The following is a 19147-nucleotide window of genomic DNA, read 5'->3' as shown; positions in this document are numbered from 1 at the left end:
TGCTTCAGGTATGTTAGGTAGATTGTTAGCCCTCCGGGACAGAGAGGGAAAACTGTTTGAGTACCTGAATAAATGCATGTAAACCGTTCTGAGCTCCCCTGGGAGAACAGTATAGAAAATGGAATGAATAAATAAATAGTGTCCTTTGGGATGCTCATGGTGCCAGCTGCAGTTTCATACCCCTCTCTTTTCGGCATTCGTTGTGACCCTCGTCACCACCTCATCATGACCCTCGGGGGAGGGGGAGTGCTGGAGGTTCAGTCCGACTAAAATCTGACTGCCAGACCAAAAATCTTGGCGTGATAGCTGAACAGTGGATTGAGGCAGAAAATCCCTCCGGGTCCAGCTACTCTTTCAAGGAGCTGAAGCAGGCTGTAGCACCTTTCCCCCTGCACATGGTCTGTGAATATAGGCTGTGACAGCCTATGGGGAAAATTGGGGGAGAAGGGGAGTCTTATAAACTGTGTTTTGACTGTTTCTGCAGTTAGTCTTGTTCACCCCCCTCTAAAATCCTATTTTTAGTTACTTTTGGTAATTTCAAAACCATTTTTGGCGCCAAAACACTGCTATGGTGGCCATCTTGAATTTCCCAATTTTTTCCCCTAAGTTCTCAAACTCCCTTAAAATACCTCATTTTGCCTCAAAATTGGTAGGATTGGAGTCTTCAGACCCTAATACCCTTTTATCTTGCCTTATTTGTGCTGGATGGGTGGCTGAAGAGCGCCCTATGCCACGTGCTGTGCAGCACGGGATGGAGGGGTGGGAGCTTCAGGCTTAACCTCTCTGTAGGCCCTTAGGGTTGGAGAATGGCAGATGATCCCATCAGGGGGAACAAAATATTTTTTAGAGTCCTGGGACAGCAGCTCTGTGCACCAATAGGGCATAGAATCTTTGCAACCCAAGAAAAGACCCTTGCTCACCCTATGGGACAAGGAGACTTGCCCTCTCAGGCCTTTACTCCAGAGTAGAGAATGACATGGTGGCTGTTACCCACAGCTAGCAGCAGGTAACCCGCCAAAACAGTGGGGAAAAAAATGGTTGCCGCAGGTATGGGGAGAAGTCTCTATGATGGGACCACAATGGAGGAATGCCCTACCACAATATATTAGAAACGAAAAAGACGTCATAATTTTTTAAAAACTTTTAAAATCTTACCTATTTAAAGATGCTTTTAATATTTAATTTCCAGTGAGATTTTAAATCATGCTGTGGTTTATCTACCCCTACCCTCTTGTTTTTTTCCATTTTTCTACCTTAAATTGAAAATTGTAACTTTTACCCATTCCCTCCCTACTCATGTTTGTTTTCAAGTTTCAAGTTTATTGATTTTTAATATCCCGATCATAAAACAAATATCTGACCGGTTAACAATAAAAAATTTTAAAATAGGAGAGTAAAAACTAGATATTGGTGTATTAGAAGAGTTAGAGAAAACATATTAGACATACACTAACAAACATGACTGTGAGGATAGATGGGAAGGAGGGAAAAGTTACATAATATTAGAAGAAATGAGATAGAGGGAAGGGATAGGACATGAAGGATAAGGGTACATGGTGTAAATGATATGCGCTGAAATAAAAGAGAGCAGTTAGGGAAAAAGATGAGCATATAAGTAGATAAAGAAGAGAAAAAAAAATTAGGATTTGTCAAAGGCATCCTGAAATAGAAAAGTTTTAAGATTAGTTTTAAATTTAGGTAAGTGAATTTCGTTCCGGAGAGATTGAGGGAGAGAATTCCATAGTGTGGGGGCTGTTATAGCAAAATTAGTTTTCCTTGTATAGTAGGATTCTTTTAAGGAAGGAATGAAAAGAAGTTTTTGGTCAGTAGATCGTAGGGAACGGGGAGAACTTTGAGGTATTAATAATTTGTCGAGAAATAAAGGCAAGTGTGAAAGTTTGATTTTAAAAGAGAGCAGTATGATTTTATAAATTATACGGTGTGTGACTGGAAGCCAGTGAGCCTCTTTAAGAAGCGGGGTAACGTGTTCGAACTTACCTATTTTGTAAATGAGTTTGATAGCGGTATTTTGTACAAGTTGCAGACGACGAAGTTCTTTTTGGGGAAGTCCATTTAATAGTGAATTGCAGTAATCCAAGTGAGAGATAACTAATGAGTGAATAAGGATTTCAATCGAGCCGGTATTTAGAATAGAACTGAGTGACTGGATGATACGTAATTTGAAGAAACAAGTTTTTACAACTGAACTTATGTGGTCATGAAAAGTAAGATCTCTATCTAAAATAACGCCCAGTAATTTTCTATGAAAATGTATTGTTAAATTGTTTGTTTCTTTTTTACTATATTATATTTTGACCTTGTACATCGCTTAGTAATTCTAATAAGCGATTTATCAAATATATTAATAAACTTGGAAACTTGGAGAAGTCCATTCACCGCTCCGTGAAGAGGTGAATAGCCTTCTCTCCGCAGTTAAGGCTGGGAATGAGCGTGGTCCAGCAGCCCCTTCCTTCCCGCTGTCCATCCGGGCATCTCACTCCCTCCCTTCTCCTTACCTTCAGGTGATTTTTAATTTTCGTTCTACAAGCAGCCGGAGCCTTGAAGTTGTGTGTGGCTGCCGAAAAGTCCTCTTTTGACGCAACTTCCGGTTTCCAGTTGCATCAGAGTAGCAGTTTCCTGAAGCCATACGCAGCTCCGGCTGCTTGTAGAAAGAAAATTAAAAATCGTCTGAAGGAAAGGGAAAGGGAGGGAGGGAGTTGCTCGGACTGTGGGGAGCGTGAGGGGGCTGCTGGACCAAGCGAAGGGTGCTGGGGGAGAGTGTGTGGAGAGGAACACATGCTGAAGGAAAATGGGGAAGAGAGAGTGGGGGGAAGGAAATGGGGAAGAGAGAGTGGGGAGAAGATGGAATGGGGAAGAAAGAGTGGGGAGAAGACGCTGAAGGGAAATGGGGAAGAGAGAGAAGGGAGAAGAAGCTGAAGGGAAATGGAGAAGAGAGAGTGGTGAGAAGACGCTGAAGGGAAATGGGGAAGAGAGAGAGGGGAGAAGACGCTGAAGGGAAATGGAGAAGAGAGAGTGGGGAAAAGACGGAAATGACGAAGAAAGAGTGGGGAGAAAACCCTGAAAGGAAATGGGGGAGAAGACGCTGAAGGGAAATGGGGAAGAGAGAGGGGAGAAGATGCTGAAGGGAACTGGATGGAAGGAGGGGATAAAGAAAAAAAGGCACATACTGGATTGGGGCAACAGATACCAGATCTGAAGGGAGGAAAGGAGGATAGAGATGCTAAAAACCACCTTAGAAACATAGAAACATAGAAAGATGATGGCAGAAAAGGGCTACAGCCCATCAAGTCTACCCACTCTACTGACCCACCCCATTAAGTCTGAGAGCTAATGACCTAGTTCCTTAACTCGACCCTCGTAGGGATCCCACTTGGATGTCCCATTTATTCTTAAAGTCGAGCACGCTGGTGGCCTTGATCACCTGCACCGGAAGTTTGTTCCAGTGATCTACCACCCTTTCTGTGAAGAAATACTTCCTGGTGTCACCACTAAATTTCCCTCCTCTGAGTTTGAGCGGGTGTTTCCTTGTGACCAAGGGTCCCTTGGGAAAGAATATGTCGTTTTCCACCTCGACATGACCTGTGACGTACTTAAATGTCTCAATCATGTCACCCTTTTCCCTGCGCTCCTCTAGAGTATAGAGCTGCAGTTTGCCCAGTCTTTCTTCGTATGAGAGACCCTTGAGTCCGGAGACCTTCCTAGTGGCCATCCGCTGGACCGACTCAGCTATAAGCACATCTTTCCGGTAATGTGGCCTTGGGGGAGGGGAGGGAAGGAAAGATGGAAGGGAAGAAGACAGAGATGCCAGACTATGGGGGGGAGCAGAGGGAAGAGTGGGTGCCAGACCAAAGGGGGGAGGGGTGGAGGAAGAGATGGAAGGGAGAGGCACAGTAACAGAGCATATGGAAGAGGCAGAGAGAAGGCAGACAGTGGATGGAAGGAACTGAATGAGGAAAGCAGAAACCAGACAACAAAGGTAGAAAAAAAATTTCTATTTCTTTTCTTTGCTTTAGGATAAAGTAGTATATTAGTTGTGTTGATAAACATTTATAAACAAAGCCCTGCCTGCTGAAGATCTCTTTTTCTCTAGTTTGGCAGCCAGAACTTTGATTTATAAAATGACAATTGTACAGAATATTGTTTCTCTTTATACTTTAATAAAATAAGCTCAGTATAAAACTATTCGAGGCTTGTGTGGATGGGATCAGATGGTTGGCGGGGATGGGGGCAATACTGGCTTGTGCAACTATTTGAGCACTGCTGAAAAAAACATATCCAGAGACAAGCGCTGTTTAAAGATAAGTAGCTTGTCATTTTTTCAAATCCTTAATAGTCATACAATGTGGGCAAATTTGCACTGATAGTGAGATTTTCTATAAAATGAATTAAAATAAAATGAACTAAAAGTATATATATAAAAAAGTTTTCTACAGGAAATATTTTAAGATTAAATTATTAAAGTTTATATGTTTTAAAACCTAAGCGGTCAATGATTAGAGCAGGGAGCTAAATTGCTACGCTGATCACTCGAGTTTGTGATATAAATACCATGCGTAGGCTCCAGTTCTGAGACCGTGGTAGAAGAGTGTGATGCACTTCATGGTTATAGTGGTATGCTAATTTGTTTCCATTTATAATTTACTACCACTTGGGATACTTGTTTATAATATACAAGATTGCCAGCCCAAATCTCTGCCAGACAGCAGCCTAGAGGCCAGAGCCAGGGGTCCTTTTGTGTCTCTCATTTTTCTCATCAATATCTACCCAGAGAGCCTTTCAAGTTCCAGATAGAGATTTTCCAGGTTCCGTAAGAACCAAGGTTCAGATTTCCATTCCGCAGTGCCAGTCAAAAAGCCACAATGACACCAGCCCTCATGACATCCCTCTGAAGATTAGAAGTTGGCTCTTGGACTTTCTGGAGACTTGGAAACATATAACATTTGACTACTGGGTCCTGGACATTATAAGAGAGGGTTACAAGATAGAGTTTGTGCACCTCTCTTTGACTGGTTTGTTGATTTGCCGGCAGGCTGGCCAGAGAAAATAAAGAGGATGCTATGAAGATTGCTACATATCCAAATCATAAAATTAGTTCCTCCATACGACTCAGGCTCTGGCAGATACTCCATATACTTTGTTGTGCCAAAGAAGGGATCAGAGAAGTGGAGGCCCATTTTGGATCTGAAACATGTCATTGTGGCCCTGAGAATACCTCTGTTTTGGATGGAAACTGTTTGATCAGTTAATGACATGGTGCTTCCAGGAGAGCTTCTGGTCACCTTAGTTTTGACAGAAGCTTCCCTTCACATTCCCATCTTCCTGGAAAACAGGAAATTTCTCAGATTACATGTGCTGGAAAGTTACTAGCAACAGCGCCCTGCACATTCACCAAGATTATGGGGTAGTGGCCACTCATTTCTGAAGAGCGGGTTAGCAGATCCACCTGTATTTGGATGATTGGCTGGTCAGAGTGTTGTCCCGACTGGAAGGAGAACGGGCAGTAGCGGCAGTTGTGGAGATGCTGCAGAGTCTGGGATGGATTATGAACTTCTGAAAGAGCCACCTGGTTCAGACCCAATCCCTGGAATATCTGGGAGTCTTATTCAACCTGGCGGAAGGCCAAATCTTTCTTCCATAAGCACGCAGACAGAAGCTTTGTGGTCAGATTACGGACCTGTTGATCAAGCCAGAGCCTACGGCATGGCATTATCTTCAAGTCGGGTCAATGGCAGCCATGATAGACGTGTTGCCCTGGGTAAAGGCACATATGTGTCTCCTTCAGGATGCATTATTGTCTCACTGATCGCCTCAGAGGGACTCCCTGCAAGTTCCACTACCCCAGACAGGGGCAGCCAAGCACAGCATGAGCTGGTGGTTCCATCCATAGTCTTTGGCGAAGGGGATCCCACTTTGAATCGATTCATGGGTCACCTTAACAACAGATGTCAGCTTGTTCGGCTGGGGGACTCATTACAATGGTCACTCAGTACAAGGCCAATGGAGTCCATCTCAATGGAAGTGGTCTATCAACAGACTGAAACTCTGAGCAGTTCGGATGGCGCTGCTCTGACTGCAGTCTTTGCTGGAGGGCAAAACGGTCAGATTCTTTTCTCCGACAATGCCACTGTGGTGGCTTATGTCAACAGGTGGGGTGGTACCAGGACTGCTCCCCTCTGACAGGAAGCCAAGACATAGTTCTGTTGGGCATAACTACACCTGCAGGCAATCTCTGAGGCACACGTGACTGGAGTAGACAATGTTCAAGCAGATTACCTCAGCAGGCAGACATTGGAAACAGGAGAGGGGACATTATTTTTGAAAGTGTTCCAGGCTATTATGAGAAGATGGGGTCGTCCATCATCCTCTCCAAATTAGACTACTGCAATGCCATCTTCTTAAGCCTATCAAAAAAAGTCTTCAAAGACTCCAGCTAATCCAGAATACTGCAGCCAAGTTGATCTTTGCAAAACGCAAGTCTGACCATGTCTCCCCACTCCTAGCCAAACTTCACTGGCTCCCAGTGATTTCCAGAATCCATTTCAAATGCTCCTGCCTGGCTTTTAAGATCACTCACGACATCCTTCCTCCCTTAATCTCACTATCTTATAACTCCTCGAGTCCTGACTCTACCAGACCCGCCCAAAGATATAAATTATCCTTCCCTTCTCTACACGGTATTCACTATGCAGGCAAACTGGGAAAATCCCTTCTCTTCAGAATCACAGATCTTTGGAACGACCTTACTACCCCACTGCAGAACCTGGGCTCCCTCCAATTATTCTGCAAGCAACTGAAAACCTGGCTTTTCACTAAAATGTAATTCTATCCCCCCTTACTCTTCTCTTCTATATCTAAGTTCATGTAAACCTTTTTTTTCCTTCTCTTCCTATATTTTAAGTTCTTGTAAACCATGCTGAGCTCCACAACATCCGTGGAGATGATGCGGTATATAAACTTAAGGTTTAGTTTAGTTTAGTTTAGTCCAACGTTTGACCTCATGGCAACAGCAAAGAATAAGAAAGCAGATCGGTTTTTCAGTCGCAGATACAAGCTTGGAAGTATAGGGCTAGATGCCTTGGTTCAACTATGGCTAGAGATTGGAACTCTGTACATGTTTCCCTCTTGGCCCATGACAGGCTGGGTGATCTGCTACATAGCTCATCACACGAGAACAGTAGTTCTTATAGCTCCAGATTGGCCCAGGCAACCGTGGTATGCGGATCTCGTAAGACTACAAAGGAGTGAAGTCTCAGACTACTTTTGCATCCAGACTTACTACTGCAGGGAATGAAGATCAGGACACTTAGCTCTTATGGCATGGCTCTTTAGCATGCAGCACTAGATCACTGATACCACCAGGTCCACCCAAAAACTTAAACTATCCTTCCTTTCGCTAAAAGGCATCCTCTATGCGGGAAAATTGGGGAACTCTCTCTTCTTCTGAATCACAGGACTTTGGAATAATCTTACTGCCCCATTACGGAATCTGGGTTCCTTCCAACTATTCCGAAAGCACCTGAAAACTAGGCTATTCACAAAAATATAATGCTCTTCCCCCCTATACTCTTCCTCCAACCCCATTAGGCTGTTCCTTCCTATATTAAGTTCTTGTAAACTGTGCCGAGCTCTATAATTATGGAGAGGATGCGGTATATAAACTTAAGGTTTAGTTTAATTTAGTTTAGTCCAAAAAGGATACTCAGAAGGGTGGTTGATCGCTGGAATAGTCTTCCACTTCAGGTTATTGAGGCCAGCAGCGTGCCTGATTTTAAGGCCAAATGGGATAGACACGTGGGATCTATTCACAGAGAAAGGTAGGGGAGGGTCATTGGGGTGGGCAGACTAGATGGGCCGTAGCCCTTATCTGCCGTCTATTTCTATGTTTCTATGTTTACTTACAGCCAAAATGCCGATGATGGTTTTAGATATGCCTAGACATGGGTGATGTTTCAGTGCTGGTGCAGCAAAGAAGAGTTAGAGCCAGGCAATGCTCCCATCTCATCTGTACTGGCATTCAATGGATGCCCCTTAGAGTTCAAGTAGCAGGACACTCCTGTTTCTGGGGCCGAGAGAAAAGAGCTTCACTAGTGGTACACCTGGACATAGCCAGGTTCCTAAAGAGTGCCTAAAGAGTCCAGAGGAAGGCTACTAAAATGGTATGTGGTCTTCATCATAAGGCATTTAGGGACAGACTTAAAGATCTCAATATGTATACTTTAGAGCAGGGGTGTCAAACTCAATCACTTAAGGGGCCAAAATTGGAAAAAAAAGCTAAGTCAAGGGCCAAATTTTTAATTAAGATATTTAGAGGTCCTTTTATTAAGGTACGCTAACCGATTTTGTGCGCGCTAAATGCGTACCTTAATAAAAGGACCCCTAAGTGACTAAGGCTTAGTCTTAGTAGAAGTATAGGGTTACAACATCTCCAACCCCAAGCTGGCTCCGCGGTGTAAACAAAATAAATAAAAAAGACTTTTCCTTTCTCTGTTAGGTCATAATTCACGCTTGCTGTCTAATACCAGCTCTGGCAGGATACACATTTCAAATCAGACATATTGTAATCACAAAACTGAAAATAAAATTATTTTTTCTACCTTTTGTTGATCCCAGGCTCTGGTTGTCTTCTGATAATGCACTTGCCAGGGTCTCTTGCCTATTTGTCGTTTTCTTCTTTCTCGGTGCTAACCATCCATTTTCCATCTCTGTCCTCCCCTTCTGTTTCTTTCCCCTCCCCTGGAGGTCTGGCATCTTTCCTTTTTTTCATCTCCATCCCTGAAACTGCAGCGATGGACCCCACAATCCCCAGATCCACCATCTCTCCTTTTCTCAACTACCCGTTTTTTCAACTATCCTTTCATAAGAACATAAGAAGTTGCCTCCACTGGGTTAAACCAGAGGTCTATCGCGCCCAGCAGTCCGCTCCCGTGGCAGCCCATCAGGTCTATGACCTGTGAAGTGGTTCCTAACCATTTCTATAACCTACCTCTGCTTCTATCTGTACCCCTTAATCCCCTTATCCTTTAGGAACCTATCTAAACCTTCCTTGAACCCCTGTACTGTGCTCTGGCATATCACAACCTCTGGAAGCGCGTTCCATGTGTCCACCACCCTCTGGGTAAAAAAGAACTTCCTAGCATTTGTTCTAAACCTGTCCCCTTTCAATTTCTCCGAGTGACCCCTAGTACTTGTGGTTCCCCACAGTCTGAAGAATCTGTCCCTGTCTACCTTCTCTATGCCCTTCAGGTTTCTGTCATGTCTCCTCTAAGTCTATCATGTCTTCACTACCCCAGGGTTCACCATCTCTCACATTCTCTTCCCAAGTACCCTCCTATTCAATATTTCTAGCCCCCCCCCCCACACACCATTTCTTGTGTCCAACTTCTCTTCCTTTCTGTGCCTTCCCTCCCTCCATCCCATTGTGCACCATCTCTGTCCCTCTCCTCTGTTTTATTTATTCCCCACCCCCTTCATCCACCACACCCTCTCCCTTCCCTTCCATCTCCTCTGCTGCTAATCGCATCTGTTCCAGTGGAGGACCTAGCCTGGCATATGTTCTTTATATTTATGTTTTATTAAAGCCATACACATAAACATCCACTCATTCTCTTCACTCTGAAGTTTGGCATTGAGATTTGTGGTCTTTATTGCAAGCTGTCCTCTCTACAATGCTCTTGTGTTTCTTGGAATAAACACTGTGGGCAATTTCTGCACAACAGGATCTGTTACTCATCATGAGCACCTCGAGCTCTCTGATGTGCACCAGAAACATGTGGAATACTGATAGCAAATGTGTTTGATTTTCTTGTTGCTCCCATAACCGATGTTTGGCATCAGGATCTGGCCCTTGAGTCTCCTGCAGACTTTATTACCAATACCTCAGTAGTGGCAAATTAACTTCTTGGTTCTTTTCCCCTTCTTCTTCCCGGTCTCACCTTCCGATTGAGCCCGCCATTCCTACCCTCTCTCCATCCCGGCTTCCTGGTCTGTTCTTCAAAGCAGCCTGCTGAGGATCACTGGCCGGCTGTAGCGAACCTCGCAGGCCACCATTGACCTCAGTAGCATGTTCCCTCTGCTGCAGTCCCGCCCCTCCTCTGACAATGGGATTGTGTCAGAGGGAACATGGTACCAAGGTTGACAACGGCCTGCGAGGTTTGCTACAGCTGGCCGGCAATCCTCAGCAGGCTGCTTTGAAGAGTAAGAGGAGACCAGACGAAGGCAGATGCAATCCCGTACGTCAGAGCAGCAGCCGTGGTTTGTGCTGGCGGGTAAGATTAAAAGCAAAAAAAGTAAATGTCTGGTGGGCCAACTTTTAATGCACCATGGGTCAGAGTTTGACATGTCTACTTTAGAAGAAAGGTGGGAGAGGGGAGATACGATAAAGACGTTTAGATACTTATGTGGCGTAAATGGAATGGGAGGGCATAGGATGAAATTAAGAGGTGATAAGCTCCGGAGTAATCAAAGGAAATACTTTTTTACAGAAAGGGTGGTAGATATGTGGAACAATCTCCCGGAAGAAGTGGTGGAAACAGAGACTGTGTCTGAATTCAAGAAGGCATGGGATAGGCATATGGGATCTCTCAGAGAGACAAAGAGATCATGGTTACTTTGGATGGGCAGACTAGATGGGCCATTTTGGCCTTTTTCTGCCATCATGTTTCTATGATTCGAGAACCGTTTCTATCCTGGAACCTTAATATAGTTTTATAGGGGCTCGGTAGAGCCTTTACAGGATGCTTCCTTTATGGGTTTGATGATTAAAGCAGTCTTCTTGGTGGCAATTACTTCTGGCAGGAGAGTTTCAGAATTGTAGGCCTGTCATGTAGAGAACTGTTTCTCCAGAACTCGGAAGTGAGAGTGACATTACGTATGGTTCCCTTCTTTCTGCTGAAGGTCATTTTGGCGTTCCATCTAAACTAAAAAGTTAGACTGTCAGCATTTTATCCCACAGGGTCCAAGAAAAAAGACAAGGCATTAAAGGTTTTGGACATCAGAAGAGTGCTTTTGCATTACCTGGATGTAACTAATGAGTTTCATCTTTTCATGTTAACTAATCAGGTGAGATGGGGCAGACCCACCTCCAAGGCTACCATCTGTAGATGGATTTGTAGAGCTATCCTCTGCCTACATTGGTTGTGGCAAACAAACGCCTGTCTCCTTAAAGGCACATTTGACAAAGGGATTGACCTCCTCTTCAGCAGAAGCTCGGGCAGTCCCACCCGAGGAGATTTGTAGATCAGTAACCTGGTCTTCCCTTTATACTTTCACCAAATTCTACAAGGTAGAGATGTAGATGCATGGGAGGATGCTGCTTTTGGGTCCTCAGTACTACAAGCAGGCTCCTCTATCCAACCTGAGAGTTTGAGAACTGCTTAGGTACAGTATAATCTCGTTATAACGGACTTCAAGGGACCTGGAAAAATGGTCTGTTATATCCAGAGTCCGTTATATCCAGAGTTACCTTTTTTATTTTTTTTTTAAATTCTTTATTCATTTTATGTTTTACATCAAGTGTACAGAAAGTAACAACAATTTAACTAATACATCACTTGAAATTCCACAAACTTTTCATTAAATAAAATGTATCCCCTTCCCTCCCACCATACTAATATTAATAATACATATAATATAATAAATTCTTCCTTCCCTTCATAACAAATAATGAAATCTAACCCCCCCATTCTTTCATTTATGTTAATCAGGGAAAAATGATTTCTATTCATTACAATAATTTATTAATGGCCCCTGTAACATCCTTAAATTTATTATAATATTCTTTTTGAACAGCTAATGTTCTTTCCATTTTATATATATGACACACTGATCTCCACCAAAAACTATAATTCAATCTGTTCCAATTTTTCCAATTATACATTATTTGTTGAATGGCAACTCCTGTCAGAATCAGTAAAAGTTTATTATTATTGGAAGATATTTGGCTTTTTATTTAGGTCAACTTGAAACAATGTTCAATCAATGAACAACAGTCACTGCACAACCATATCAGCAACATCAAGAACAAAACTCAGCAAAACATTGGTATGGCACGATATGATTGCAAAACCAGAACACTAAAAGATGTTCTAAAGCATTATGTCGTACTGTACTGGAAAGAAAAATACTCTGTCATTTTCTTCTGGGCTGCATTTTGATACTATATCACCAGCATGCCACGCGCCTTATAGGCCGAGCCTGCATGTCCGTTATAGCCGAAGAAAATTACAGCTAAAAGTGGCTCTCGGGACCAAAATAGTTGTCCGTTATATCCGAAAGTCCATTATATGCGAGTCCGCTATATCCGATGATTATCTGTATATTTATAATGGAGCTCGTTCGGGACCAGTGTACCTCGTCTGCTATAGGTGAGGTTCTGTTATAAGCAAGTCCGTTATAACGAGATTATACTGTACATCCCTTCGATTCAGCATCTCTGAGTGGGCATAGTTTTAGAATTGTTGCCCAGTCCACGATACTATTGCAACAGCTAAATTATTGTAATTCTTTATATGGATCGATGTCACATAAACTGTTAGGAAGGCTTCAACTTTTACAATATACAGCCACTAGGTTTAATTTTTTCACTAGGTATATTTGAGCAATCTTCTCCACTGTTGGCAAAGTTACATTAGCTCCCAGTTCATGAGAGTGGAATTTAAGGTTGCTTGTTTGATTTTTAAAGTTTCTTCAGTTTTATTCCAGAAGGTCTCATTGAATATCTTATTATGAACTAATTGGTTGATTTCTAGGTCTGTCCAAAAGTTAAAGCTGGGTTTTACTTCAGTGAAAAATATTAAATTTAGAAAACATCTGAAGAAATCATTTACTTTTTGGGGTGCTAGAATGTAGAATAATCTTCCATCACAAATCAGATTGTTACTAGAGAATGACACGGGGACAAATTTTTCCTCGTCCCTGCAGGAACTCATTTTCCTGTCCTGTCCCCGTGAGTTCTTTTCCTGTCCTTGCCCCATTCCTGCAAGCTCTGTCCTCATCTGCACAAGCCTCAAACACTTTAAAATCATAAGTGTTCGAGGCTTGTGCAGTTAAGGCAGAGCTTACAGGAATGGGGTAAGGACAGGGACTGACAAAACTCACAGGGACAAATTTTTCCCTATGTCATTCTCTAATTGTTACCATCTTATTCATGGTTTTGAAAAGCTATAAATGCATTTTTCTATCTGGAAAATAAATATGGATGAATAATATATCTCACAGTGTTTTGTTTTAATGTTTTTAAATTTGCTGATATTTAATTGTATTCTAATATGTAATGTTCCCCAAGTTTGCAGGAGGATCTCTGCCTAGTACACTTTTCAAAATAGGCAGAATATATACTTTATATAGTATAGTTTAGTATAACTGTCAAAGTGTGATGGCTGAGTGAAATTTGAAATTGTAAGCAGTCGAGGATTAAAAATGCGAAAGGGGGAAGAGGAACCTGATTAGTTAAAAATAAAAGTTTATGGTTCTATCATGTCACTAGTGGCTAGTACCATTAAAACTGGAAGCCCAAAGGAGGAGAAGGAAACTACTGGGTCAAACAAATAAATGCAGAAGTGTAATTTTGTTGGTTTTCTTTCTTCAGCCAGTCCATGTACTGTGTGTTGACCTTTTGGTTTATCTTTGTTGTATCAAAGACTTTAGGGGTATCAGGAGATTTGCAGGTATGGTCCTTGACTGATGGAACTAATGTTGGCTCTCTCAACCTTCAGACACAGGTATTCATTTGATTTTCTTTATATTGATCTTTATTTGAGTACATTTTAATTATCACATTTGGGATCAAAGTAGCAAATGCATAATGATCCTAGTATGACTAAAAACAGTAATTGCATCATCAGACCTTTCTTTCTGAAAGGACCCAGTGATGGAAAATTAAAACTCCAAGACTTCTAGCCTAATCCATCAACTGAGTCTATTATTTTACTTTTCTAAGGAGCCCTCTTCCTAAAGCTTAGCACACACTAATGGAATTAGTATGCACTAAGGCCCCAATTCTACAAATGATGCCTAAAGTTAGGTGCCTAGAAAGATGTGCCTATTCGATCTAGACACTCAATTGGTGCTGATAATTGGCAATTAACTAATAGTTGATGTTAATTGCACTTAATTGGATGGCAAGGGATCCCTCAATCAGGCAGGTGCGATTCTGTAACCGGCACCTGTGACATGGATGCCAGTTAGAGAATCAGGGGGGTTGTGCGGGGTTACCATCTGTCCGTTAGGGCAGACGTGATTCTGTATAGGATGCCGGTGTGTGATTCTCAGCTGCTTCTTAGGCGGTTGCTGAGACTGGCCTCCTATACAGAATCTGCCTACTAGTGCACACCATTGTTCATTAGTGCATGCTAAGCTTTAGTAAAAGGGCTCCTACTTCTTGAGTACACCCAGTTGAAACTGAATGATGTTGATTTTTCCCTGTTCAATTAACTATACAAATAAGGCTGTGGATGCTAAGCTAAGACAATCAGTGGTATGCTGGTAAATGTTTAACAACAGGCTCTCCAAACATACTAGCATGCATGGGTAAAGCCAGTCCTGCAATTGGTGGGTGGGGGGGGAGAGGGCGGGGTGGACCGGGGAGCAATGCATTCTTCTCTCCCTCCCTCTTCCATCTTCCCCCTCCCCCTACCAGGAAGGTGTGCTAGAAATATCTCTTTTCAGTCTTCCAGGGTGTTAGAACCCCCAAAAGTCCAAAGAGCCTGGACTTCAGGGAAGAGATCCCATCCAGAGGCCACGTGCAGCGAGGAGGCAAAACACAAGCATGTGGAGGCGGAAAAGGACCTATCTCCCCAATCAAGGGTCCTTGGGGCCTCTGGTCCAAGGCTTTTCTGATTTTGTCAGACTCCTTTGGAAAACCTACTTAACGGGCCCAGGAAGCGCTGTGCTGCCTGTAAGCGTGCCAGGTCTGCTTCATGGGGTTTCATGTCCAAAGCAGGTGTCTCTTCCTCATACCATACCAGCTCCTAGTATCAGTGACCCTTCAGAGAAGAACTGAGAGGACTGGAAGTCCCTTTCCTTACCTTTGTTATCACAAGGCTCTACTGTGTGCTTGGATGATTTGTGCACTGCCTTTTCAAATCTACTTCCATTTCCCATGTCATTTCTGATACCCTCTGTGCATTGCAGTTGGATTCCCAACAACCTTCCATCTCCCAGTGTTCCATTATGAGCAGTCTACCTTTTTTCCAGCTCATCTGAACATCACCTCCTTGGTTGTGGACCAATAGGAATAGCCTAAATGCTCCCCAAAGGTGGCCAAAGCTATGTCTAGGCTTTATCCTATGGCTCCGGATTTCCAACAGCTGTTTTCACAGCCGAAAGTGGATTCCACAGTAGCACAAGTGATTAATCGCACCTCCCTTTTTTAGGAAAGGAATGATGCTGAAGGACGCACAGAATTATAAGGTGGATGTGGTCCTTTAAAACCAGTTTGAAGCTCTGACTTTGGGTATCAAAGTGGCAGCAGCTACCTCCTTTGTGGCATGGGCCTGTTATACCAGATTGCGTAGTCCTCCTTCGGAATTGGAGGACGCCTGTCCCCATTTGATTATGGAAGGAGTGGATTATGTAATCAGTGCTCTTTATGACATCATTAGAATCAGTCAGGTTTCTTACTCCGTTTCTGCCCATAGGATGCTCTGGATTAGGCAGTGGATGGGTGATTCGACTTCTAAGGCCACTCATAGCAGACTGTCCTTCAAGGGGCAGATGCTTTTTGGAAAGGTTTAGATGACCTTATGGCCAGTGTAGCAGATTGCCATTCCTAATCCTTCCTGGACAGTAGGGTTTGTCTTTCTGCTAGGGGCAGCAGAGACACTTTTTGTGTTTCTCTGAGATCCCACAAGTTTTCCTACAGTTCCTCTTCCCAGAGGTCCTTCAGAGGTCCTGTCAGAGATTTGGCACTTACAGGCACAAGCAACCCTTGGGTCCCTGCAGTGGTTCAGGCAAGAAAAATCCACAATGATGCTAGGCTAATGGCTCCCCCCCTCACATTGGTAGATGGTTGTCGGCTTTCTGGATGGAATAAGAACAGATCTCATCAGACTGGTGGGTCCTGGACATCATTCGGGAAGAGAACAAGATAAGAGTTTTATCGCCTTCCTCCAGATCTATTCATCGATTCCCCAACAGGCTAACCAGAAAAAGAGGCCAAGGTCCGAGCAACGGTTTAATGTCTCTTAGGTATACATGCCATAGAACCACTTCTTGAAGCAGAATCGGGCTCCGGCAGATACTCCATATACTTCATAGTGCCCAAGAAAGGCATAGAAGATTGGAGGCCTATCTTGGACCTAAAGTCTGAACAGGCATTCAGAGTTCCGCATGGAGATGGTCCGCTTGGTCATAGTGGCTGTGGCTCAAGGAGAATTCCTAGCCTCCTTAGATTTAACGGAGGCATATCTTCTTCTTTTTTTTTTTTAATTTTTTATTCATTTTAAAACTGACAAACAAGTGATTAATATTAAAACATGACATTACTAATATATCTTCACATTCCCATTTTCCCCAGAAATATCTTAAGATTTCATGTCCTCCAGTAACACTTCTGGTTTGTGGCACTGCCCTTCGTATTGGCCACAGTTCCATGCACCTTTATCAAGGTGATGGTGATAGTAGCGGCTCATCTCCACAGGATGGGCATTCAGGTGCATCCTTACCTGGATGATTGGCTTATCCGGGCTCCCTCTCATCAGGTGGGCAAGCTCGCAGTGTGGCAGGTGGTGGATGTCCTCCAGAGACTTGGTTGGATAGTCATCTTCTGAAAGAGTCAGCTACAGCTGGCTCAGTGCTTGGAATATCTGGGAGTCCGCTGTTCACCAGTGCTAAGGGGAGAAGTTAGAAGTTTTGAGTGACACCTTTCTGCAAAGTTAGCGACTAAGGAGAAGGAACAGCTTCAGTACAGAATCCTATGTCTTATACCAGAAAGAAGATTAACAAGATAAGAACCTAATCTTCCAATGTAAATCAGCTTTTTACACAGGTAACTTACACTTAACCTTTCTAAAATGGCATCCTTAATTGATAGTTAAAATGAACATTTTGTGGGCCAGTGTGTTCCTGCGCAATAGATCTTAGTTCATATCAGCTCTCCATAGGACTGGCACATCATAGAGGTGGTGCATTCATGCCCTGTAGGGAATAGAAGATGACATTCAAATTGGAATGTATGATAGCCAATGAGTGGTGCTGCGAGAGTTATTTCAGCAGCTGGGGAAATGGTGATCAAAGATGGAAAGATACAAAAAGGGAAAACACCCCAAAATAGTATTATTTTATTTTGCAAACATCTAGCTGGTTTTGTGCAAATCCAGAGTAACAACAGAACCAAGCAGGTTTGTTGCTCATGTGATATATTGAGGTCACTCATTGCATAAAGTTATTTTGAAATATATTTCTTGGTCGCTATCAACCACTTGTATACAAAATGCCAGTGTAAAATAGTAAAACAGTCACCAATTCAAGACATAGAAAACTACACAAATCTTCAAGTAACCAACAAAGCCCTGCCTCCTAAGGTACCCCCCTATTTACTCATTGTACAGATAGTCTAACAGAATGTACTGCATTCAGCATGCACAGGATAGACAGATCAGAGCTGGAAATGGAAGAGGGAAAATGCTAACTGAGGGACTACTAGACCATTATAGTTTAATGAGTTATTTTCTTATAGTAATTTCAGTTTAGATCAGAGTAGCTTAACTAAAAATGTTTTCTTCTTTATCTAGGCAACCAGTCTAGTTTGCTTTCCTTCCTCACACTGCGCTGCTGTAGGGTCCAGTTCAGGCCATGTCTACTTCATCAATCTTTTCAACGTGAAAGCACCACTGCTTGTTCACAGAGTCCTTCTCTATCACCTTCCTGTGCAACATCTCCAGTAAGTTTCCAGCCCAGGCTGTAGTAGATACTGTGTGGAAATTTCTGACTCGACCTTTGCTGCTGTCTGCTTTTGCTTTAATGTTCTTGTGGTGTAAAGCCTCTTTTCTGTCATGCTTAGTTGCCCTACTCTATCAACATGAAACTTACTTTTGCCCAAATAAAAACTAGGATCTCCGTGTGGGTTTAGGTTAAGGGAGGGAAATAATGGGGTTGATATTCAACTTGGTTTAAGTAGGCAAAAGAGACCTCTACCTATTTAAAAGACACTGAGCAGGCTGGCAGCCAATATTCAATGGTACCCAACCAAACAGTGCTGCTGAATATAGCACTAACCGGCCATGTAAAAGCTGGTCAGATAAAGTTCGGTCCAAGAGCAGAGTCAGGGAAGAGATGGGAGTTATTCCCGTGCCAGCATATTTAGTGCCAATACCAGAATAGCTAACTGGGCATGTAGGACTGCATAAATATCAGTTCTAACTTTACCAAGTGCTGGCACTGAATATTGTCCAGCACTTGTATAGCTTCTGGATACTGGCTTGGAGCTGATCTATCCCCTACCAAAAACAGAAGCCTCCTCCCCCTTATATGCTTGATCCCCTTTCCAAACCTCTTATCCTGCAAAAGACTGTCTCTACCCTCTCCAAGTCTCAATGGGCCCCTCCCCTAAGACCTACTATGCCAGATCAACCCCACTCACTCCTGTCTCTAGCAGCTCTGGACCCTGGAGTAAAAATGGCACTGCAACCTCTAGTAGTAGTTTTCCTATACTGTTGCTAGACTGACCCCAAACGGTAGTACCAGAAGATTCCTACTAGAATTCAGAGTGGCCATTTTTAATCTATTGTTGGGGGGTAGGTAGGAAGGGGCAGTGGACGTGGGCTGGGGGAGAGGGAGAATGAAGTGTCCCCTTGTGCAGATCCCAGCCACTGTTAACCACTATCCCCATAAATATCTTGTATTAGTCTAGACTCTAGGACCTGCATAACTGCAGTGAGAGATGGATAGTCAATGCTGGTGCCCAGGCATTGAAAATCTGGAGCTAATTTATTTAATGATGGTTGACATATAAAAGAATACTTACTGCTGCCAGCTGACTATTGCCTGGAATATTTGCCATCAATACCAGTAGGGTTCTTCCCCGAAACCAGCTCGGTTGAACCTGTTTTCCGGACGCGTTTTATTTTGTGCTTTAGAGATGAGTTCCTGCTTCACTTTTCAGTTAAGTTACCTTTTTCAGATTTTTTGA

The 19147-nt window shown here is 43.1% G+C and overlaps 1 protein-coding gene across 3 annotated transcripts in view; it reads left to right on the top strand.

Annotated features, from left to right (window-relative positions):
* The window catches only part of CFAP43 (cilia and flagella associated protein 43), a 387888-nt gene that overhangs the window by 95351 nt on the left and 273390 nt on the right, over positions 1–19147 (top strand). For all 3 annotated transcript variants that reach the window (XM_033942773.1, XM_033942772.1, XM_033942771.1), the window contains exons 10-11: positions 13659–13739; positions 17751–17899. In XM_033942773.1, coding sequence (XP_033798664.1) covers positions 13659–13739; positions 17751–17899 — 230 coding nt within the window. The remainder of the gene's footprint in view (positions 1–13658; positions 13740–17750; positions 17900–19147) is intronic.

Source organism: Geotrypetes seraphini, chromosome 4, assembly GCF_902459505.1.
Source record: "Geotrypetes seraphini chromosome 4, aGeoSer1.1, whole genome shotgun sequence".
In the NCBI taxonomy this organism is placed as follows: Eukaryota; Metazoa; Chordata; class Amphibia; order Gymnophiona; family Dermophiidae; genus Geotrypetes; species Geotrypetes seraphini.
The sequence above is the reverse complement of the archived record's forward strand: the minus strand, read 5'-3'. Positions and strand labels throughout refer to the sequence as shown.